The sequence below is a fragment of the Trichoderma camerunense genome (assembly GCF_050948025.1).
Source record: "Trichoderma camerunense strain CBS 138272 chromosome Unknown V8C40scaffold_12, whole genome shotgun sequence".
In the NCBI taxonomy this organism is placed as follows: Eukaryota; Fungi; Ascomycota; class Sordariomycetes; order Hypocreales; family Hypocreaceae; genus Trichoderma; species Trichoderma camerunense.
The window spans coordinates 1,241,853-1,264,911 of record NW_028145358.1 but is presented as its reverse complement, the minus strand read 5'-3'; the positions used below and the strand labels follow the sequence as shown (position 1 = coordinate 1,264,911).

General features: G+C 50.4%; 6 protein-coding genes and 2 non-coding genes across 8 annotated transcripts; 3 read left to right on the top strand and 5 right to left on the bottom strand.

Annotated features, from left to right (window-relative positions):
• Window positions 1-11: 11 nt before the first annotated feature.
• On the bottom strand, window positions 12-1,132 carry V8C40DRAFT_249864 (uncharacterized protein). Its single transcript, XM_083216842.1, has one exon. The coding sequence runs from the start codon at window positions 396-398 to the stop codon at window positions 54-56; it is 345 nt and encodes a 114-aa protein (XP_083071843.1). The 5' UTR covers window positions 399-1,132; the 3' UTR covers window positions 12-53.
• Window positions 1,133-3,546: 2,414 nt separating this feature from the next.
• V8C40DRAFT_249858 (DNA primase subunit PRI2) lies at window positions 3,547-5,637 on the bottom strand. The gene is made up of 4 exons (XM_083216841.1): window positions 5,373-5,637; window positions 4,775-5,316; window positions 4,102-4,709; window positions 3,547-4,009 (listed from the first exon to the last, which is right to left on the bottom strand). The coding sequence occupies exons 1-4, from the start codon at window positions 5,560-5,562 to the stop codon at window positions 3,847-3,849; spliced, it is 1,503 nt and encodes a 500-aa protein (XP_083071842.1). The 5' UTR covers window positions 5,563-5,637; the 3' UTR covers window positions 3,547-3,846.
• Window positions 5,638-6,383: 746 nt separating this feature from the next.
• V8C40DRAFT_t145 lies at window positions 6,384-6,463 on the bottom strand. Its single transcript has one exon. It is a non-coding gene; the product is annotated as a tRNA-Arg (tRNA).
• A 148-nt stretch (window positions 6,464-6,611) lies between these two features.
• Window positions 6,612-6,691, bottom strand: V8C40DRAFT_t144. Its single transcript has one exon. It is a non-coding gene; the product is annotated as a tRNA-Arg (tRNA).
• Window positions 6,692-7,463: 772 nt separating this feature from the next.
• V8C40DRAFT_249856 (kinase-like domain-containing protein) lies at window positions 7,464-10,898 on the top strand. The gene is made up of 2 exons (XM_083216840.1): window positions 7,464-9,542; window positions 9,598-10,898. The coding sequence occupies exons 1-2, from the start codon at window positions 7,880-7,882 to the stop codon at window positions 10,158-10,160; spliced, it is 2,226 nt and encodes a 741-aa protein (XP_083071841.1). The 5' UTR covers window positions 7,464-7,879; the 3' UTR covers window positions 10,161-10,898.
• A 991-nt stretch (window positions 10,899-11,889) lies between these two features.
• V8C40DRAFT_275829 (uncharacterized protein) lies at window positions 11,890-12,966 on the top strand (the record flags this gene model as incomplete). The annotated part of the gene is made up of 2 exons (XM_083220763.1): window positions 11,890-12,688; window positions 12,773-12,966. The coding sequence occupies 2 exons, from the start codon at window positions 11,890-11,892 to the stop codon at window positions 12,964-12,966; spliced, it is 993 nt and encodes a 330-aa protein (XP_083071840.1).
• A 4,512-nt stretch (window positions 12,967-17,478) lies between these two features.
• V8C40DRAFT_50234 (uncharacterized protein) lies at window positions 17,479-18,526 on the bottom strand. The gene has a single exon (XM_083223045.1). The coding sequence runs from the start codon at window positions 18,304-18,306 to the stop codon at window positions 17,590-17,592; it is 717 nt and encodes a 238-aa protein (XP_083071839.1). The 5' UTR covers window positions 18,307-18,526; the 3' UTR covers window positions 17,479-17,589.
• A 528-nt stretch (window positions 18,527-19,054) lies between these two features.
• On the top strand, window positions 19,055-22,597 carry V8C40DRAFT_50236 (Clr5 domain-containing protein). The gene is made up of 3 exons (XM_083223046.1): window positions 19,055-20,811; window positions 20,874-21,055; window positions 21,125-22,597. Exons 1-3 carry the CDS (start codon window positions 19,633-19,635, stop codon window positions 22,389-22,391), a joined length of 2,628 nt encoding a protein of 875 aa, XP_083071838.1. The 5' UTR covers window positions 19,055-19,632; the 3' UTR covers window positions 22,392-22,597.
• Window positions 22,598-23,059: the final 462 nt, after the last annotated feature.

Genomic DNA, 23,059 nt, shown 5'->3' with positions numbered 1-23,059 from the left:
GGGCTACTGCTGTTGCATCTCCGAGGGAGCACTCTACTCTACTTGCCGCTGTCTCATTCACAACTCTCACCCCCGAGCCGTAGCCGTTCCGTGCAGAAGCGCGGGTTGGAGAAAAAGACGAGGCCAAAGAGGATTCGGGGTTTATGGTTCACATGACCTCTGCAGAGTGGCACTATCGCGCGAGCCCAGCCTCCCTTCTCGAGTCTAGACGCAGGGCAAATGGCGCTGAGAAAGCTGCGTAAACAACATGCGCGCGTGTACATCTTGCATGCGACTGTTCCATATGGAGAAGCGTCCAGATTGGACGAATCGATATTTGCTTTTCTGGATTTAGCGGCCAGTGAGAGCCATGGGATTGTATTACATAGGACGTCTACATAGGTATGGGCAATGCACATGTATTTTCGCTGCGCTTTGCGCGGCAAATCAAACTTGCCAAACTGCAGGGAGTAAATCCGTGCCTGGGGGAGAGGGGGAAAGGGACTCGGAAGACGGATTTATTGTTTCTATTGGCCGAAGGATTTGTGATTCTATTGGCTGGACAGCAGCAGCTGAAGGAAGCAAACTTGGACAGGATAGGATGAAATAGAGAGAAAGATACAGACAGGCGAAGCAGATTGATACCGCTCTTGGACGACTGGCGAGGATTGGAAGGAAAAGATAAGGCATGGATGGGCACATGTGCATGGAATGTACATGTATGCAATCATCAAATAGCACCACCAAGGGGAGCAAATATTGGCTGGGCTTCGTATTTTGCTCTGCTGCACGCCTTTTCTGTCATCTTTTTTGTCCTGGTTCATGATTACACAGACGCTTCGTAAATGTGATAGTAAAAGGGGAACCCAGAAGAGCTGAGGCAGAGCAAGAGACACGGGAGAGCGACTGGGGGATCGTCCGCTACCGCCTTTTAGATCCCATTACGGAGCCTCCCACGACGGCTATTTCCGCTGACTGGGCGAGTTTCGCGAGTAAGGGAAATCGGGGATCCTGGTATTGGGACATGGGATGAGGAGAGATGCGGGCGCTGGTGTAAGAGAAGGGGACTGGGCGTGGTGGCATTGGCGTTTAATAATAGCAGCACATCGCAGCATAGCACAGCATTTCGATCCTACATACCTGCACGCACGAGCATTAGCATTAGCATTAGATGTAATGTAATGTACGCTTCATTTATGAGCATGAAGAAATATAGTAGGCAATGCACTGCATTATACTTGATTGCTCATTTGCCTGTGTTGCAGCACGTCCCTCCCCCTCCCCGCATCTTGGCGGTCCAAATCCACGTCACATCGCGTCGGCCAGTCGCGACGAACCTGTTCTTCTCACGATGGCCTCTCGTTCGCCGTGGATTATTGGGGGGAAGGGGGGCCGTGGGATCAATAGGATCCATGGATTCTCCATCTTGACGCGCTACTCCGCACCTGAGTGAGCGCAAATAGAACAGTGCTGTAGTTAATGCCTGTTTCTATCCTGTGCTGTACTGTACTCGTACTCTTCGCTGAGAATCCCAGTACATCCCGTTTTCTAATACATTATCCCGTTATTTGTCATTGGATGTCACTCACTTATACCGAGCAGGAGTACCGATTATTACAGACAAGGCTGATGCCTCCTGTCAGACGCTACTCCGCACGCTGCATTCGCTGCTGACACATCTCTCTATCTCTGCCGTCCGTAGATGCCCTCACAAAGCCGCTCGCTCTACTACCCCCTGATAGTAATTCCACGATGCTGGCGAAGCTACGCGTACACGTACACACTTTTCCTAGGATATAGATTCCAAAAGATACAGGGCACCCCGCTCATTGGTTGATAAGCCGGCAGCCTTGTCCATGCTTCCCAAGCCTTGCCCTGTTGCCGTCCGTCTCCATCATTTCGACCCCAGAATTTGCCGTCATCGCCGCGCAATGATGCAATGCGTGCCTGTCAACAGCACTCCTCTTCTCTTCAGCTAGATATCCATGTATCCGTAATTGGGACAGCAAATGTTCAAAAAGAAACTCTCCTTTTGTTCCCCTCTTTCTTTTAATCCACATTCAACGGCCCCCCAGTCGTCATCATCATCGCGATATCGAGCACACGCCCAGAAAGAAGATGCACTTTGGCCCTAGTCGATCGATGCATCGGCAACATCCTCGCACAGCCTGTCTCACCCCCTCCCAAACCTGCTCTTCGCTAACATCTGTAGATGTAGACATAGCCATCATCTATATGCAAGCCTTGTTCAAAAATAAAACATTGCAGCCAACTATTTATTTTCTTGGCTTAATACGTACGCGACATAAGCATTTACACACACACACACACACACACTTACCCTGGCCTATTTCTAGCCCCCTCGCTTGAAAAGAGATGCAACCGCAAATCTCCCCCAATTCAAGCGTCGGATGCAGCACTCACGATGTTCACGAATCCAGGAAATCAAAAAGACATTCACTTATCCAGCACAATCTGAGACCCCCTGCCCCCAAACTAGTAGCAACATGCCCCGTGTCGTCATCGTGCTCCCAAACTAAGAGAGAAGAGAGAGAGAAAAAAACGACCCTTGTTTGCTTTGGTCTCATTTCTGCTCGCCCGCACACGCCCTCCTCCGTATTTCTGATATCATCGTGCAGCAGATTGTTTTAGCTCGGATGCTACTACACCCTTGTCCCTCCTCCCCTTCCGCACTCATACCGTGAAAAAAAGAGAACAGCATCTCCGTATCGCTAGAAAAAAGACGGACGCTTTCTTAGTACACGTATCGAATTTTTTACATGGGGGTTAGCACACCCACTTCCCATTTCTAAGTGTGTGTTGACGATAAGTCTATTTTAAGCCCGTTTTGGACCGTTTGATAGCAAAACGGAAGATGTTGAAGAGAGATAGCGCGCATGAAATTGCGACTATTGATACCGGGAATGGAAGACTCTCGGGAATCTCACGGCACGGCTTAAAATTTTGCGGTTTTTTGATGGATCCCTTTTCAAAGATGAGCCCATTGCATGATTCCATTCATCAGCTCATTTGACTGCCTCGGCATATTCGGGCGTCTTTCGCAATCGAAATACCTCAATGCCATACTTCAACGTTTCCACGTGTCTGTAGTCAAAGATAAACAAAGACAGACAACATAATCTCAAACAACCACGAAATATCCCCGACTTAGCCACGCTTTCTTCCCTCCACCCCCAGTTTATACAACTATCCAGCAATACCACCAAGAACCCACACATCCCCTCGACATGTCTTCTTAAAAACCGGGGCTCGTGAATCGAACACATCTGGGCGTATGCCTAAAGGCACCTTTATCCCGAAAACCCCAAGGGCCCCTCCTCGTCAGTCATGATGAGATGATGCATGGCTTCTGTATGTATGCACTACATCATCTCAGAAGAAAAACAAGGTGCATGAACCAAACGCCCTCGGTACCTACATCATTAGCATCATTGGCAACCGGGTCACTTGCCTTAGCTCGCGTAGGGGTCTGAGCCGGACGAGAGACGGACGTCAAGGGGAGGGGCGTTGGGCTATGAAAGCCCAGGTGGGTTTTGCGTTGGACAGGCTCAAGATGAGAATGGTGTGATGATCTTGATGACGCTGGTGAAATGCCGTGTTTGATGTAACCCGGCTTGGTTGGCATTAATGGTGTTAAGAGATACCACCTCATCATGATACATACAGTCTTGACGCAAATGTTGCCCAATATCTCATATCCTAATACAGTTTGACAAAACGCCCAGTTGCTTCATCCCTCCCAAATGCTTCCCTCTATCCTGCGGTTCATGACAGCATGACGCTGCCATCTGTGTCACTCCCTTATGTAAAATGTGTAGACAAAGTGTAGACAACGTGTAAATATGTTTAGCCCTCCATCTTGACATCAGTCTCCTTGCCGAGGTTTTTCAGCAGGTAGCTTCGTTTAAAGTACTCGTTGGGATGCACAATTGTCTCGAGCTGATTAGATGTCATGACACCTTCATCCTTTGCCTTTTTAATCTCGGCCTTGTGTAAGTGTTCAAACACGCTGTGTAGTTGAATTAGCCTCGCCGTAATAATTGCAGATCGTGCTCTTGAAATGTAAATCTCAACGACAGGAACAGGGGGCAGACAACTTACCGGTTACATGCCATGTGAAATTTTTGATTATCCTTGTCTTCCTTGACACCCTGTAGCACCGATCTGTCAGATACCCCCATGGATTGTACCAAAGAAGTCAAGTTTTCCAGATTAAAGTGCCGGTACGGGCAGCCGTGAGCCTCGCCAGGTCCCGGAGGATGCTCAGTGAGAATCTTCTGACAGCTGAACGGGCTATAGCCGCCGCCTCGTCGATTCGTATCGCCACCAACGTCTCCGTAAGCGTGGCGAATGTTGTACCGGTATTCCTTGTTGAATGTGTCATCTGTCACCTTGTGAAAGGCGCCCCGCCAAAACGCGAGACACTCTTCCAGGTTCAAGCCGATACCTTTGAGGAACAGCGTGTACTGAAGACGACCGTAGTGTTTAAGGTGAGCGTCGCGGCGCAATGACCGATGCAGGTTGGACATGCATGCAGGGAAATGCTGTGAGAGGTTGTCAACGTTGGCAGCCGAGATTTGCGCACCAGTCGGCGCCGTCGATCCAGACATGTAAGCCGAGTCGGGAGTAATGAAGTTTTTGGAGAGATGATTAAGGATGGGCGTCAACCGGTCATCTTCGTCAAGCCGTGGCAGAGCCCGAGCTGTGAGCTAATCATTGAAGATGTCATGTTAGTTTACTGAAAAGCTGTGATGGACAAGGTCGTGCGACTCACCTCTAGTTGTCTCTCAAGTCGGCTTGTGAATTCTGCTACAACCATGCTCGATTGCTCTCTCCCAGGCACATAGGCCTTTCCAGCTTTCAAGAACACACGTCGACTCTCCACCAAGTCGGGCACTCGCTCCCAGTCCACTTTGAACCATGTCCCATCCTCGCTGCTCCCCTTCTTTCCGCTGACCATGGCTGCCAGCTCGGCGCCATACCGTATCTTCTCATCCTCTGTTACGGGCTCCCACCAGTCAAGATCCAAGCTGGATACGAATGTAGATCGCTCGTTCAAATCGTCACTGTTGAATCGCATTCGGAACAACATTGTCTCAACACGAGCAAATCTCCGGCGCAGGTCTTCCGTGGAGGAGAAGGCGAGCCTCAGGATGAAATGACTGTAGTGGTCTTTTTGTCGCTGCGAGAGCAGCTTTGTGTTGCTAGAGCTGTTGGAGTCGAGAGGGAGGTATTTGTCGAGGATGGGCTTCATGTGGGTTGCTGTCTCGGCGGGCGATCGGTTGCGAAATGAGCATGCCTCAAGCTCGGCCAGGACTGTGCCGTGTCAGACTCTGAATAGTGCATTATAGTAATGGATAGCCTCGCTTTACCTCGTAGTCTGTCAATGGCCCATTGCTCAAACTGCTCGAGTGTGATGTCTGCTGTTGGGGCATCTGCGTAAAAGTTCAAGCGGTGGGGGTACTGCGTGTCCTGGAATTGCGGAGTGGCAAACTGCTTCTTTCGGTAATCGACGACATTCCGCCTCTTGGGGTCAATTCTGTTGTAATCCTGCCGCATCATGATTGCCGGCTGCGTGTGAAACTGAAGCTGAATCTGATGCTGTCGAGGTGGATTTTTGGTGGTTGAGAGTGGCAGAAGTGTGGAGGGACGCGACTTGACGCGTCTCGACGTGGGGCACGGCTCGAATCAATTAAAACCCATGGTGCCCGGTACTTGTCTGGCACTACGATTGGCGCTACGGCCTAGGTACCGGTACCTTGCATCAGCAACACCAAAAGTTTGGGCATCTTGTCAATAACTCAGAGCTCAGGTACTAACTCGTCGATGCAGCACATTAAAAAATTGGATTGCCAAGGAGTATAATTCAATATGCACCAGCATTGTCTGTCCTAGTTCACATTCTGATGCTTACATATTGTAAAATTGCGTGTGCTTGGGATACTTGATAATAAGACTATTAACTCTGGTAACCACCAACTCTCCCAAATCTCTTTCATAAGGTCATGCGTCACTTTCACAGGATCAAGTTCCCAATACTTTCTCATATCGAATCTCACGTTCAAGCCCTTGTCCGTCACAGCCAAGTGCTAGGATTCACTATTACTCCATAGCACAGACAGCTGCTGATAACATGGATGCTGGCAGTTCGCTAATTGGACCCCGAAGCACCTTCACCTTGACGGTAATATCGCTTGGCTATCACAACTTGGCAATTTGGCATTGACCTTTTGATCGAATGACCAAAAAGCATCAAACGCAGAGTCACGGGCACGCATTCGCTTACCCAAAGAGGGAAGCCGGATAGAAATTCCACAGAGGCAAAAAGAAGACGAAACAAAAAAGAAATTGATTCCCCTTGCGTGGAATTGAAATCGATCTCGTGACCGAGACAGGGGTCGAACCTGCAACCTCCTGATATACTTGATCGTAGTCAGACGCTCTGCCATTGAGCCACACGGCCATTGAATTGTGGCTGAGGAGCAGGGGTAAGTGGTTCAAGAATGCTTCGAGCGTCGAAATTGAGAAAAGTAAAACAAAAACTCGACATTTTCAAAAAGAAATTGCCATTCCAATCCAATGGTGAATTGAAACAGGATGACTTGTATCATTGACCGAGACAGGGGTCGAACCTGCAACCTCCTGATGTACTTAATCGTAGTCAGACGCTCTGCCATTGAGCCACACGGCCGGGATCTTGTCACGTGGAGATAGCCTGCTAAAGCGACCCATGAATTGAGATGAGATGAGATGAGCGACTAAACTTCAAGGATACCAGCAAAGTATTGAAAGTTATTGGCGCTAGCTCAGCCAATTTGTACGTTATAATTCAACCCCCGCTTTTCCAACGAGTCCACTTGTTCGCCAAAGCCGATGCACGTTGCGGCCCTTCGGAGCGGATGACGTTATGGTGATAAGCTGGGGATTTCCATTGGAGCATCACATGCCCCATGATTCGACAGCAGCTCTTCTCTTTCTTTTTTTAATCTTTTGGGCGTTGTTTGCCCGCCGATCTGAGTTTTCAGTTGTCCCGGCTGTGGCATGGAAGTACCCACTAGTAGTACGGTACCGAGTACAGTACCGAGTACTTCCCGAGAAAAGCACCTACCAGACTGGACACAGACTGGACACAAACATCAAATGGAACCAAATTTCGTGGAATGGGCCTTCAGGTTGCAGCAACTCTGCCTGTTAGGCCTCTTAGCAACGCCGTAGTCCCTCTCTAGTCGTGCCCAGTACTTTATGTAACGTACCGCCCGGCCTGATTCGGGCTAGCGCGGGCCTTGTAGCCCCCGGTATCTCCCACCTGGTGGTCGCCCTACGGCTGCGGGTGGGGCCCGAGTCGCTGTTGTACCTGCTACACGCTTCTGTACATGAACAGGGAGCAGACCCGCAGGCATGTCATGCGCTTCGCTTGTACCCGGAACGTCGTCCTTTGGATCGGACACCACCAACGTCGTTTCGTTGCACTGACTCCTTCGCGACAAGACAAATCTCGACTCGCAAAACGCTCTGCCTTGTGCCTTTTCGCTCTCTCGGCCCGTCATCCGCCAATCTTCCGCCGCAGAGGCACCGCGCAGAAGCCCTAGATGTCACCGTTATAGGAGAGCGCCGCTCTGGTTTTGGTTTTGCCCTGCCAAACCCCTCACTTTCTCACCTGGCCCTCCGCGACGTCCCTCCCTCGCGACGCCCTTGCTTGGAACGACCGCGTGCCTCTTCTTCGTGATTTTGACGCTGCTCCCTGCACAGCTCAACGCCTCGCCGCCTCCAGCCGTCGAAACCGGAACCTTCAGGGCAAAATTGACCATCGACGCGGCGTCCGCAGCCGCCTAGCCGTACGTGACAGCCCTGGCCATGCCGGTGGCTATGAGTCGCATTGATGGATGCTCATGTTCGACAGGCCTCTGACCGGGACGCTTCTTGTCCAGCCATGAGCAATTCTCCTTTTCACCCGCCAACCTCGATACCTCATAATGGCTTCAATCCCCCCTCGACAGCGAGATCTGACAATCTGAACTTAACCCCAAGCTCGAGCTGTCCGTCCGAGATTCGACCCGACGCCCAATGCAACGCACCGGCTTATGTTCCAGATGACGAACTAGCCTTGGCAGCCAATCCTCCGCTGCCTCCTATCAGCTTCCAGGCTACAACAATTGCTCCATCGCCTCCAATTCAGTCTACTCCATTTGAAGATGCCGCCCATCGAGGTAGATCGTTTCTAGACTCTAGCACCTCTTATCACGATGCTACTTCATCCCTCCGCATATCCACAAATGTTGCACCTTCTTCTTCTTCTACAGCTTCCCCTTCAGTCTACCACCGCGAATCTCCCACTGGCCATACCAGTCTCTCGCCCATTCGCATCCCCACGCCCTTGAATCACAAATCGTCTTCCAGCAGCATACGCCTTCTGACGCGAACCCCGAGTCTCAAAGCCGCTCTCGCGCATTCAATTGGTTCTGCTAGCGGTACTAGCAGTGTTATTTCAAGTCCCATGATTACGGCAATGGGTGACGTGACGCCATTGCCGAGTCCACTCTTATCAGGAGAGTCCCCTGGACCGTGGCGGAGGCTGGCGGTGGGCTCTGTGTCCCCGCCTCAACACCGAAGTCTATTGAGCAGTGTTGGAGAGGATTTACCTACGATGGGCGCCCCAGTTGGCCCAATGAAGAACCAGAATGCCGCAGCCTCGTCCTCAAGGCGCAAGGCATATGCCAGCCTCACAGAAAGCAACGAGGCTAGTCAAACTTTACCTAAACCTGCACAACAACAACATCACCCTCAATCTGAATCTCAACCTCACACGAGAAACCGGAGCCTCAGCGAATATACCCAGCCGGATCCCACAGCTATTCCAAAGAGAATTGTCTCCGTGTCTGGGCCTCACGCCAAGCCTGATTCTCAAGGTCCCCAGATGAGGAGAGAACAAAACCTGGCAGAGTCTCGCGGCCTGTCTCCCAACGTCGCGAAGCCGCCGACGCCCCCTCCCAGCGAGAGCTCGAGAGACTCGACCGACGCCGCCGCAACCTCACGATACGAGTATTTTGAAGCCTTTGACCGGCATGATCGAAAACGAAGGCGCTGGCGCTCAGTGCGAACTGTGGGTCAAGGCACCTTTAGCAGAGTCGTATTGGCTACCAGCCAGATGGATCAGCCCAAGCATCTCTCTGCCGATTTAGGAAGTACAACCATGACCGATCCCCCACTTGATCGCAAGACATTGGTTGCCATTAAGGTGTGCGAGCATGGTCCTCAGGGCGGAGCCAGTGAAGAGCGTGTTGAGATGAGTCTCAAGCGAGAGCTGGAAATTATGCAGAGTATTCGTCATCCTAGCCTGGTCAACCTCATGGCATGGAGTATAGAACCCACTAGGGCCATTCTTGTCCTGACCTACTGCCCTGGAGGAGACCTGTTCGATGTTGCTACAGCCCACCGAAAGCTCTTGACACCGCCTTTGATGAGACGAATCTTTGCCGAATTGGTTGGTGCCGTGAAATATCTCCACGAGCAAATGATTGTCCATCGCGATATCAAGCTAGAGAGTAAGCTTTTGAATCGAGGAGGGAGAATGGAAGACCTTGCTAACAATTTTTTCAGACGTTCTTGTCAATCTTACGCCCAATGAACTTGCAGATCCATCAGTCGACTGGACCACATATCCACATTCAGTAATAGCATTGGCTGACCTAGGCCTATCAAGACGGATTGCAGAAGACGAGAAGCTCGAGACACGCTGTGGATCTGAAGATTACGCTGCTCCAGAGGTTATCATGGGCCAACCTTACGACGGTCGTGCTACCGACGCTTGGTCGCTTGGTGTGCTGCTCTATGCCCTGCTCGAATCTCGACTCCCGTTTGATCCTCCTCCAGGGATGAACGACTCTCATAGAATGCGTAGTCGAAAGAGCCACCGGATAGCAAGAGGCGAATGGCGTTGGATCGAGTACGGCGGTGATGACGGCGATCATGAGGCTAACGAAGCCCGTTTCAAGGAGAGGGGTCTACTGGACGCCATGAACATCACAGAGGGTCTTCTCAAGCGTGCGCGAAGCCGCTGGACATTACAGCAAGTATTGGCCACGCCATGGGTGCAAGGCGGCATCGCCGTTGATGGTGGCATCCGCTTCAGAGAAGAAGCTGGAGGGGCTGAAGTGTGCTGAGTGTAGACCGTACCAGTGGCTGCTTTCATGTCCTCATGTATGCTGAGGACCTTTTCTCTTGTTTCCATTTCGGCACGACGCAGCGAGATGAACAAGCGCCTTCTGTTCGCTTGCTGGGCGTGATACTTTTCTTTTGGGCTCAACCACCCGTCGGCCTTTCGTTTTATTCTTCTCACCAAATTTTCAACCTTTCTCTTTATTTTTTCTTTTCAAAACATCAGGACTAAACTGGCGCTATCATTCAATTTACGCGCTATTTGCAAAATGAACCACGGAAATGGACAGAAAGCCCATATGATCAGGAGTTATAGGGGCGGTAGAAGGAAGAAAAACACTATCGCATGAAACAAACACACTTTTGAAGCTCTAAGGCAATGGAGCTATTTGGATGGGAGGACGGGACGAGTTTCAAGTAAGAAGAGACTATGCGGGATAATGTATCACATCACGTATGACTCTTTAACAACAAAGGGGGAGCAGATTGGGGTGTTTTGGTTGGAATTATGGTTTTCTTTTTTTGTATTTCGGATTTTTTGCTGTTGACAATAAACATTACGTGACGTGTCGCTTGTTCTGCTTGACCTGACTGGAGGGTCTGGTGGGTTGGTTGTATTAGTAGCTTTTCTTGTATAGTAGGTTTTTTTAATAGGGGTTCTGTGTATATGTAATGGGGGATGCTGGTAGTTTGCATTAGTTTTTATTATTTCCTTCTTAATATAATACATTTAATTATTGAAATTTGAGGGATGAGTGTTGCTGCTTGATGTGGGTTTAACGTGATGTTTTTGGACATGGACGGATGTCTGTTCGATCTGTTTGTTGAAACAGAGGACGAAATTCGAACAGACTTGGATGAAGAGCTATGACAATCGTGCCCCTTCAGAGGGTGGTTCAAATAATTTATTAGACCTGATACACAATTCCTCGATGCCGGGGACCATTCAAATCGACGAATTATCGACAAACAAACAAGGTAATGCAGCCATGGGATCCAAGCCTCTATCGCAAAACCACGTCAGTAGGTGCATGTATTTTGCCCTTTAGATTTCATCCAGACAATACTTTCTTTACTTAGGTACGTATGTTCAGCTTCTTCACGTGTGGTTTTTCTAGCCAATGACTACACCATGGACAGCCACATTCCAAGGAAGCTGTCAGGTCGACTAGCTCTTAGTTCTTATTGGAAAGTTTAATACAACCCATTATATAAATCTGCTTATGAGGTAAGCATAGTGTCTCTACAGCTGAAACAGCTGAAAGGATGTTTCAACTGAGTTTGAGCCAATTGTCGCCTGCTGGTGAAGCTGAGGAAAGGGAGTTTTCCAATGCCAGGCTGTTGTTTTGCCAAACTGTAGACTGTAACTCAGCGTAACACAATTTTACTCACCACAAAGAGAAGTAATTTCCACGCTTTATTAGTTAAAAGCTATAGTAGCGTAGCAATAGCCATCTGTTTTTGGCATCACTGCATAAGAATTGTGGCTCTGGCTGATTGTATGATACCACTGATTCGTGCATTACGCCTCCAATACAGATATATCTCTGGAATGCTTCAAAACTTAATTTTGTATAAATTGTTCCATGTGTTAATATTAGCAAAAGTGCGTATAATTATAAAATAAATTGACAGTCTATATCTTCTACCAAAAGGCTTGTTGTAATAGTTACTCACCATGAGATTACTTTTGAAACTCTCCTCTAACACGCCATTATAGTCGAGTATCATATGATGGATCGTTGGAATAATCACAACAACTTCCTCGAGGACTCCGGGAGGATGAGAACAGCTACCTCTCATACCAAACGTCAATATCTAGAAAACTATAATACCTATATCGCACCAAGGCTCCATACACTTGAAGGTAACTTCCAGATCTGGGCAAATATTCTAGCAGCGATTCATCTTCCCGGAACAAACGGCACAGAACACGCAGACATCAACCTAAATCTCAACCCCCAACATCCCGAATACGATACCACGTATAGAATCACAGACACGTGCGTATCCGTCCTCGCTGCCGGTTGTGTATGGCACTACCTCGAGCCCGTTAACAATCCCGCCGCCAGAGCAATACTGCTCTTCCGAGGGACTGCAACACATCCAGCTGAATACCGTGATCGAATGGGCCGTCTCAACGTTGAACCAGCCGGCGCCTGGGCTGATGGAAACTTCAAAAGCGTCGCATCGTTTAGCTATAGGGTGATCAAAGATAGAGTGTTTAATTGGATGAACGAACAGACTGCCAAGGGAAGGGATATCACTGCGGTAGGATACAGTCTTGGGGGATGTTTAGCGATGCGCGCGCTTAAACATTACGCTGAAGAGAGACGACCTCGATGGGAAAACTCCGAGTTATATGCCTTCAGTGCTCCTGGCCTAGACACAAAGGCTGCAGCAGAGTTCACAAGCCTATTTCAGGGTCACTACACCCAGCTACATACATATTGGCACGTCGACGACCTGGTACCAGTCACCGGGCATTACCCTATAACAACGCCAAAAGCATACAGTCGTATTGGTCCAGATGGTGTTGTTCTTCCCAGAATCGGCGCTCTGCACACACATCTACTTCTTTTTATATCCGTTCAAGAAGGCTGAAATGTGGCTCTAGCATACCCTGTGGCAGAAACTCCTCACGAACCGAATGCTCCAAATATAAAGCGCAAAATCATTGGTTTTATGAGACGGCTTCCGTGGGGATTTTTCGGAACTAGTCTATTATCTCCTATTGGAGGGGCTATAGTACTCATGAGAAAGTATTTCACGCGCCGCAATGTGGATGATTGGTGTGGCCATGTACATTAAATATACTCTCATTAAGATCATTTTCCTTCTATAGTTTGAAGTTGTGTACAATAAGAAGATCGATCCAAGTAATCACCCTTTGTGACATTTGTATTTACATTTTCACCAGGAAACGTTTGCTTCCCTGAACACCACATTCTTGAATTGCGAAGACATTCCTTTTCTTGGATCAAACACACGCCAATCCGATTATGAATCAGATAGTCTAGAATTCCAGTAAGGTAATAGTTGATGTCTTTGCCGAAACGTCTACAGCAAAGTCTCCCAAGTTTTCAACATATCAAGCTTTACAGAGACTCATCTGTATTTGAGTAAGAAATCTCGACTGCTATTCCCATCCTTCATCAATATCTGTAAGCTACACTCCACCTTATATCCGTCTAATGACTCATTTCTTGAACTCTTGCTCATACACTTCTTGCCCTGTTCCAGTCAAGTCATGTTCCATCAAACTACAAATACATGGTTAAGTCTACACATCCATCTACAGCTCTAGCAGAGTCATTTCTACTACTGTTACCTTGAGCCAATACATTTAGTCATAGAATAGTCTCCAATTTGACATGCCCACCTCCACGGCACTTCGAGTCTCTCTCTTCAATGTAACCCTCCTTCTCTCCAATCTCTGCCGTCCCATCAAAACCATGTTCAGAGACAACCCCCAAGTTCTCATCAATCCAACCCAAACATCACAAGCCATCGATAACTCCAGCAGAAATTTTCTCTCCATGTCGCCATCGTTATCACCATTGACACAATACTACATCCCTCGGCCCACTAAACCAACTTCCCATGACAACAAAAACACAAATCTCTCAAAAAAAAACACAAATCAATTTCACTATTTCACATCTCTAGAATAAACATTATGCTAGTCATACATCATATACCGCAACAGCGCCTCACATTCGCCACGCCCCGTGTCATCCATTCATTCACTGTAAAAATAGTTCAAACCACCAGCATAATGACTCGCAACTCCCAACGCGGAATTGCATCCGCCGCTTATCGTCAGCAAGGTGTCTCATCCTACCACCAAAAGGCAAAAGGCAAAAGGCAAAAAGTCTACCTAGATGGGACTCGACCGACCCAAAACAAAAAGAGGCTGTGCTGGTGGCATATACGAAATACCCATTGAAGGATGAAACTAATTAATGCAGCTGTGCGTCCTTGTTTCCACTTGCCACGATAGTCTAACAGAGCCCGTGCGCGTTTTGCTATGCAGAAATAAAATGAACGTCACATGTCAACGCCATCGTATGTCTTTTTTCCCTCTTCTTTCAGGCTGACTTGTGGTCCATCTTTTAGCATGACACATAGCTTCTCTCCCCTTTTGCTCCTTTATCTACTGAGCCTCCAGATTGAGCCCGCAGTTGCAAGGGATACACCAGTCACTCGGGCGACTCCGACCAGGTGCTTTGTGCAATAGTGCTCGTCCAAACATCACGATAGCGTATTGGGAAAGGTAACACAGGCCGGCGTTTAGAGACACAGGGCTGAACAACAAACATAATTGTGTGACACAGGCATACTGCAAGGCAACTGCATGTTCCTGCCGAGGACTCTGCTCAGGGGCATGTGACTTCTTCTCTCGTGAGGAGCAGCAAGTTGCTTCTCCTGACTCGAATCCTGCATACGGCCGCCATTTGCAGCCCAGGCGGCGGCAGCTAACGACCGGATGCTTTAGAGCGGATGGAAGCCGTGACATCTAGAATTTTCCTTGCGAATACGGTTCTGAGACAAGCGCCGTGTTAGGAGACATGTCTTTGCCTCAGCTCAAGAGTCTTCCCGCCCTCTACGAGATTCGGTTCGTTGCCGCCGTGTAACACATGACGCCTTCATTCCAGATCAGCAAGGCATGTCACTTGGGTTCGACGGCGTGGCACCCGCTCGCGCCGTAGCGTCACCGTTCGCCCCCTGAATGAGATTAGAACGATACCAGACGCGGAGAAGAAGGAAAGTCTGCTGCTCATTGGGGAACATGTCCTGGATGGACGGAAACTTTACTGCCTCTCCCACTTTCGAGGCTTTCTATTGCCATTGCAGGATTAAGCGAGCGCCCGCCGCTGGCAAAAGACACGACCTGGGCCCATTGATGGCACGTTGAGCTTCTCCGCACGTTTTTTTCGCGTTAGGTAGATTGGCTCTGGGATGGGAATCCCAACATATCGACGCCAAGTTTGGGGAAAGACATTCGACTTTTTGACAGCAACAATAGTTCCTCTCACTCCCATGCTCGTTATCCTTGGCTCCCATGCTTAACGCATCCTTCAGAAACGATGGATGCGGCCCATCTCATCGATCTTGAACGAGGCTGGCCAGCCTTACCCCAGAAAAGGAGGTCGAAAGAATCCCCAGAAACCGCCACAGCGGACCGGCGGCTATCGTCGGGAAGCAGCATGCACTGTTTGGCGTCTGATGGCATGGCATTTCCTGGGGAAATGTCCACTCCGGAGGGCCTCTCCGGAAAATCACTACTAATAGAAATCAAAACCCCGTGTTCTTGGCTGCGGGTGTCATTGAAAGCGGCCTAGGATACGATGCAGCCATGCGTCTTGGGCCTCATCCTTTGGAATATCGTGATATCGTAGTTGGCCGCATGAGTAGAAAGTAGTGTAGGAGACTGACACCCGCGCGCTCCAAACAGTAGTCGTTATCGGCCAAGCGCAAAGTCAAGCTGGCACCATAGAGCAACCCGACAAAGCCCGAGCCGTCCCCGAAAATTTTTGCGCAGGACGCTGGGCCTCGGCCTCCAAAAAAGGCGTTACGCGCACTTCAAAGTGCTCCAGATTTCTCTTTAGTCATGAGCAACGCACAAACTAACACTTGCCGCAAGGGTCTCCGACAGCCGGTACATGGCTGTTTCAACATCGGTTGATGAACCGGACAACCTTGCGGAAGAGGGAGCTGGAAACACAGCTCGCATGGACACTTTGTCGGCTCGCTCGCGCAGCAAAAAGCAACAGGTGGATCGCTCCCAGGCCATCTCGGCAAGGTTCCAGCTTTCGGCGGCAACTTTGAGCTCCGCTTGTCAGTCCCCGCATCCAATATTGGCCATTTGGGCACGAATAGCACGCACTCATTTTATGTAATTCGGCAGCCTTCCGGTTAGATCCAAATCTCGACAGCTCTCCTCATCTCCAGGGTCATCTCCATCATATGGCGACGAAGAGACATGGGCTGTCTCAGCGTTGAATTCTAGACGTAGTTGTCGAATTTTTCCATTTTAGCAGCTGGCTTGGTTTTCAGGGGAATGTGATGCATGCGGCTTCCTCCCGAACTTAATAAGAGCGCCTCCCCCCGTCAAATCGGGATAACATCCCGGCATCCAGTCAAGGCCATGCGATTCGTAATGCTAAAACAAGCCACTTCGAGCAGCTGGCCTTCGCTTGCCCACCACTCAACGTCATTGGTCTCGGCCTGGAAAGGGCCCTGGCAAACTCGGCTGACAGTACGAGGGACTAGCAGTACGGGCCAGGAGTGTTGCATGCCTCGGAAATCAGCCACGAAATTCATCAGACCTGCTCATAATGGCTATTTGTCGCGTTGCCTGCTCCCGTCGTGCTCCGTACTTGCAGTTGCCGCCCACTTTGACTGGCGCCCTGCCCGCCCGCTCGCTGCCTCAGACAAGAGTAAAGACTTGCAGATTTTCACAAGCTGAAATTGCTGGACAGACATGACGTCTCTGCTGCAGGACTGTTATGCGAGTGATGAATCCTTTTTTGTCGCTCAAATTAGCTCATCATCTTTAAATGAGGTCCTTATCAGCAGCCGCCCGCGGACAAGGCTCGGTCAGTCATATTTGATGGTCAACCTGGTCAGTGATAAACTAAGGCACGGGAGGATTCTCGTGCTCCGTTGCTCGTACGAAAGAGTTACCTAGGCACATGTATTTCTCCGTCATGTGAAAGTAGCTCGAGTACCGCCTCTAGAGGTACTTGCACCATGTGGCTCGGCGACTGCCGCCATCTCATCGACGCCAAACACGTCGCATTAAAAGTCAATGCTTTGCATGCTAGTAGTGTATGTGCTCTGGAAATTGTCCCCGTCCGGCAGATATTAGCATCATGCTGGTCTAGCTGATTTGGAATTTTCCCTCCGAGAGTTTCGCCCTGTCCTCTGCATCAGGGCGACCGACATCAAGGGAGAGGAAAAAAAATTGAAAATGGCGTAAACCGCCGGGGCTCTTGCGCTAGGTGGACGCCGCCAGAAGAGATAACGCCAGCTGGATGTAGCACGCACTTCGTAATTGCACGCGATTTTTTTGCCGCAAGCCTTTTTTTGCCGCAAAGTCGTTTTTCCCTCGTAGGCAGCGGGTCTGCGATGCTTGGTCAGAGAGGCTCTGCCCACTTGGGGGCAAACCGTTGGCCACTGAAGATACGGCCTCGCTGCTAGCTCCATTCCAGACAGGTTGAAAAAGAGGGCTCTATAATATATGATGTAGGATTTCAAGCGTGCTTATCGACGATAAGGTTCTTTGACGACGGGCCATGGGCGCGAATTGCAGCAGATACGGGAACGCTTTTTGGCACAGGCTGGTGCTGTGAGATCTCGTGAGATGCCACCCACACGAGCAAGCACAGTGCCCAGGGAAACGGATTCAAGGTTGTATCTCGACACCAATCAACCCTTGCTAGTCCCGCAGAAGCTGCTGACACCAAGGTCTCGGCGCGGGTCAGCCCCAGACCCTCGATAGGCTTCGGTTTGTGACCCACGGCGGTGGCCGAAGGCGCCAGCAACATGTTGCGCCGTACTCCGTGCTTGTACCACCGCTGCTGAATCGTGTTGCGCCCCACAGTGTCGTCTCCTCACATCCCACGTCCCCCAGCTTGTTCCTTGACTGCGATCCGTCTTTGTCACATACAACAAGCCATCATGGACAAGACATTGTCGGCCCGGCTCCAGTGCTTGGTCACGCCCACCGCCCATGACAGAACGCACGGATAAAGAATGCGATCCGACGGATTTGTGACATGCTTTGGGCGATCCTTTCAGCACAAGGCAGGTCGCGGCAGTGCCGCCAACGGAGCAGTATACCATAAACTGTTCAGAGAGTCGCCGCCGGTTGGCGAATGGCTGGCTCATGTTGCCAAATCTTGGAAGAGCGTGTGCCCTCCGCTTGGACGTGCTGTACGGATCCTGTTTGGCGCTCTCCCACATTCTGCGCTCATCCATTCTGCTGCCCATATGGGTTTGCGGAGTGGTGCTATAATAGTTAGCGTACGGAGTTGAGACTCGGGGTGACAGCCACATGCACCCAGTACGTACTCCGTATCTTGAAAGCAGCAATCTGCGTACACCACAAGACAAGGCCATTGCAGTAGAACCAGAAAGGAACATCTATTTAGCGAACTTGGCGGCTTTGGTGTGAGCCCTAAGCCTTCCCGCCCGCTGGCTCGGTCACTCCTTTTGAACTGGTATTGGTGGCCCGAGGCAGTCGGTTGTACCGGTGCGAATCGTAGTGGTGGTGGTTCAATCTGTGGCGTTGTCTTGTCCCTCGCCTTGAGTGGTTCGCATATCTCTCAGCAAGCCTCTCGTCTCTTCGTTCTCACACGACAGCCCACACAGGGTGCGGAATCCTTCTGGAACCGCCTAACAACGGGCACTGTCGAGCTGTGCACCTGAAGACATCGCTGCGAGGCGAAATGCCATCATTGACTGCGTCCGAGCACAGTGTCATTGAAAATATGGCACCAGGGGGTCAGTATCAGAGCGCTGTCATTGGTGGTTTTCCCTGGTGGGTGGTGGCTTGAGGCCATATCACCTTCTTTTTCTGGCCGATGGTGGCATTCCCACACGCCGACCCCCCTGGCTACTCCAGCTCAATGGCCGGCAGCCCTACTTGTTTCCCCGGCCTGATTATTTGCTTCGCCATCGCTGTTGCAATAGTCGTTAGCCACCAGCCTGCATTAGGTTACATCCCCTCCAATCCAACGTTTGGCTCGCCGTATTGTCTCTTCCATGCTAGCCCCTCTCCACCTGCTCTCGTGCCTAGGCTGTCCCGTCGTTTAATACCATCGTACTAGCGGTAGCAGTGGCATTAGTCCATTAGAGTACACCAGAGCGATTCTTGTCCTTGCTCCAACTTGGGGGATCTCGCTCTCTTATCTCAGCGGGGGCCTTCTAAATTGACCCTTCTCGAAAGACGGCACATGGGATTTCCCTTCTTGGAAACTTAGACGAAGGAACTTTTGCTCGCTCTCTCTTTCACTGGGTGGCTTGGCTGTCTTCCTCCCACGCTTCTGCTGCTGCTCTTGTTGTTTGTCCAAACCACACAACGGCTGTTGCCCTATCAAGGCGGATTCCCACATCAGCCGATATCTGGGGAACGATACCGATATCTGCCCCTAGCCAGCCAGCCAAGCCCTTGTACTGGGCGCAGCGCTCTCGTTCCAGTAGGCCTCGCTACCACTGTGATTTCCCTTCTCTTTACTATCCATCTACACTGGGCGACTATGGGCACCTCTGCCCGCCTCCCATACACGACGACCTTGATTTGATTGAGCAGACACGCTCGCCACTCCAACAGAGTGATGAATCATCGCGCTGGAGACTGATTATTCCAGCCGAGTCTCACGACTTGCCCAGGTCCGTCAGTGACTGACAGACACGACTGCCGGCGGACTGAGCAACAGTGCTCCGTCTGCTCGGTGAGGGCACGTTGACATGTTCCATCAACCGCCAGATAAGCCTCGCGCGACTGGCTTCGATGATGATACGTTTGGGTTTGCCAACCAGGGTTGGGATAGATATGGCTTCGGCAACGTCTCGTCGCCTCCTCCGGCGATGGCTCCGCAGCCCATCCAGAGGACCGGACGGGCCTATTCCACGGCATCGGTAATGGACTGGACGCCCGACATCGACACGACCTTCCACCACCACGGCGATGGGGTGGCCATGTCGCCAGTAGAAAATGTCGAAATGGAAAGCCTAGGTTCGGCTCAAGGAGGGGGAGGGGTTAGCCGCTTGGTCGCGCAATTCGAGAACAAAGGTTATGTCCCGCCATTGCCTCCTCGGCCCATCAACAACCAGCCGTATCAACCGCACCATCTTGGTACCAGCCCTTCAATGTCGTCGCAGTTTGGCAGCCTGAATTCTGTAGCCCATACGCATAGGATCTCGAGCCCAGTTGCTAGCTCAGGTGAATCCCAATATGGCTCCCTTGGTGTCCATTCGCCCCCAACTCCCAGCCCAATCGGCACCAGCATGGGCCGCTCCGGCAGTGTGCACTATGGCAGTTTCCATGATACTCAGCAGGTGCATAGCCCCGGTATTGGCACGCCATTTGGAGGTATGGATGGGTTCATGAACTCTGCTCGTGTGAATAGTCCGATGGTGTCGACACCAATGGTATCGACGCCCATGGTATCAACGCCCATGGTGTCCAGCCCAATGGCTACTCCCGGAGTTCCTGGTACCCCTGGATTCGAAATATGGCGACCTCCTCCTTCGATGACGACCCCCATCATCAAAACCGAACCGATCATCAAAACTGAACCAACCACCAACTCAGCCAATTTTCTCGGCTATTTCAGACCTCCCGTGCCAACAACACCAAAGCCGGTTGTAAACGCAGGCAACCAGTTCATCCTGGAATTCAACCCCAGTGCCAAAGCCGCCAAAGGGAAAGCCCCAGCGAAACCTCCCAGGCCACGATTGCCTCCACGGAAACCCAGTATCGCGCAAACACAAATATCAGCACGAGCATCGACACCCGCTCATGCACCAACACCAGCACCAGCACCAGCACCCACTCCCGCCGCTGCCTCAACTCCAGGCCCAATGTCTCCTCCTCCTAAACCGCCTCGACCTACCGAACCATCATCTTCATCGACACCTCTCGCTGTAAGCTGCCTTGCGATATCCGGGGGCTTTTCTCTAACCGTAGTACTAATTCATTCATGCAGACACAACGGCAGGATTCGATTTCTCTTCGTGCCCAGGCAGGTACTAGGCCGTCACGGGAACAGGTTCCTGCAGAGGCTTGGGAGCAATATAAGTCCACCATCAAAACCCTCTATCTTGAAGAAAGAAAACCATTGAAAGAAGTCATGAGCATCATGGCCGATAAATATGGCTTTCAAGCAACGTGAGTCGGAGATCCTTCTTTCCCTTGTGTTTTTAAATCTCCCTGGAGCAGATCTGACCCTTCCCCCAGACCCAAGATGTACAAGACTAGATTTTCTCAATGGGGTTTCGTCAAGAACAACACAGAAGAAGAGGTAAAGCGGCTATTGTCGATGAAGTTCCAGCGCGATGCCGAGGGCAAAGTTTCCGAATTTGTTCGAAACGGCAGAGTGGTAAATCTGGGTACTTACTTGAAACGAAAAGGAGTGACGGAGTATGATTTGGTAGACTTTGAGTTGCCTGCCGATCTCCCAGCTCATATCCGATGCAGAACGCCAACACCACCTCCAGCGCTTCGGTCTCCAGATCTCCTTCGCGCACAAGAAGTTGTGGTTGGTAACATGCGCAAAGCATTTTTGCACTGTCGGCAGTTTGAAATGGAGACGGAGACGCAAATTGGCTGGCCGTCGACCATGGTTTGGGGAGCCGGGTCAAGCGAACTATTAGTCGAAGCCAACTTTTATTTCGAAGCTCGCGACGCAGACCAAGGTGGTGACTACCTGATGCGGGCTTTCAAACAGCTTGAGGTGGACCTGAGGAAACTTTCACCGCAAGGCATCATGGAGCTCATCTTGGGCATGATTAATCGCGATCCCGGCATGATGACGGCTTTGTGCAAATACCTGGCGGCATACTCGACAACTAATCTGGAGCGCACACATCCTCTTCGGCAAATCTTCACCTGTTTGTATGAGGTGCAGCAAAAACATGGAGCCCAGACACTATCTGAACTCTTGTGGACCAGTATTTCCACCATTGCGGAGGAACTTGAGGCCATTTATGGACGCAAGCATCCGTATGTGGCTCGGACATGGGCCGATCTCGCACTATTTTATAACCAGGTGAACCCTGAGAGGTTGGAAAAGTTGGTTGTTGAGCTCCGCGTCCTGCAGAGACAGCTCGAGCAGCGTCATGGCCATTCCAGCGTCGAAGTGGTGTCTATCCGATATGCTATATTGCTCCTGGTGTATGCGGCATCTCCCCAGTCAGATGCTGCAAAGCAAGCCGCAAACGATTATTGGAACATGCTGCGAAATATGGGGACCATGCATCTCATGCGCGACTCCCGCCCGAATAGCTATTGTTATCACAGCCCTCTCAAAGTTGACCCATGGACAAAGAGATGTCGAAGGCGGTACGACTCGCTCGTCACCATCATAGAAGAGCATGTGGGAGTGAGAATTCACCCTTATTTCGAGGAGGACTTCCACACAACCGAGCACGCCCAAGAACCACAGAATTCATGGGCCGCCGCTATGCAGATGGGCACGTCGAGCAGATCATGGGGCTTCATCTAGCGAAGCATCCTCGAGGCTTGGACTTGTTCAAGCCAAACTAGCGCAGATAGCAGGTATCACGATACCTTGTCTCTCATTTACTCATGACGAATTATCTTGTTGAGAAAAAAAGAAAAGAAAAGAGTCGGCAACACGCGTTTTGGCGAGCATGACTTGTCGGGATCTTTTGTCGAATCTCGGCGGACGGTTGATACCCAGCATCAAGGGGGTTTGGGCGCGCATAGCGACGATTTCGGTTCCGTGCCGTTTGCCATCTCATATCGAGCCTGGAGTTATGGACGGCTGATATTTTTCACCCTCGTGGAATTTCCTTTGTCGTCTAGTTCACGCTGACAAGTCGTTTTTCCTTGGTTTATTTTGTCTCCTTGCGCGCAAGTTGTTGCACCTCGAGCCGGCGTTTTTGGAGGCTTCTTAGCTGGATGCGCGTGCATCCGTGTATAATAGTATGAATGAGTTGTTGTTTTTTGTTGTATTTTTGCGTTGTTTTTTTTTCGTGTTTCCGGAGACCGCAAGGGGAGGACACGATGTTGAGGGTCTGGCATGGCTGAGACAAAAACCCCCAGACTTTTGAAAAGGGCAAACGTTGGAGTTGTTGGAACTTGAGCAGAAAAATACGTTATCGAGCATTTCCTGCACTATCTGGGAAGGCGGCAGGCTGGAGTTTGGAT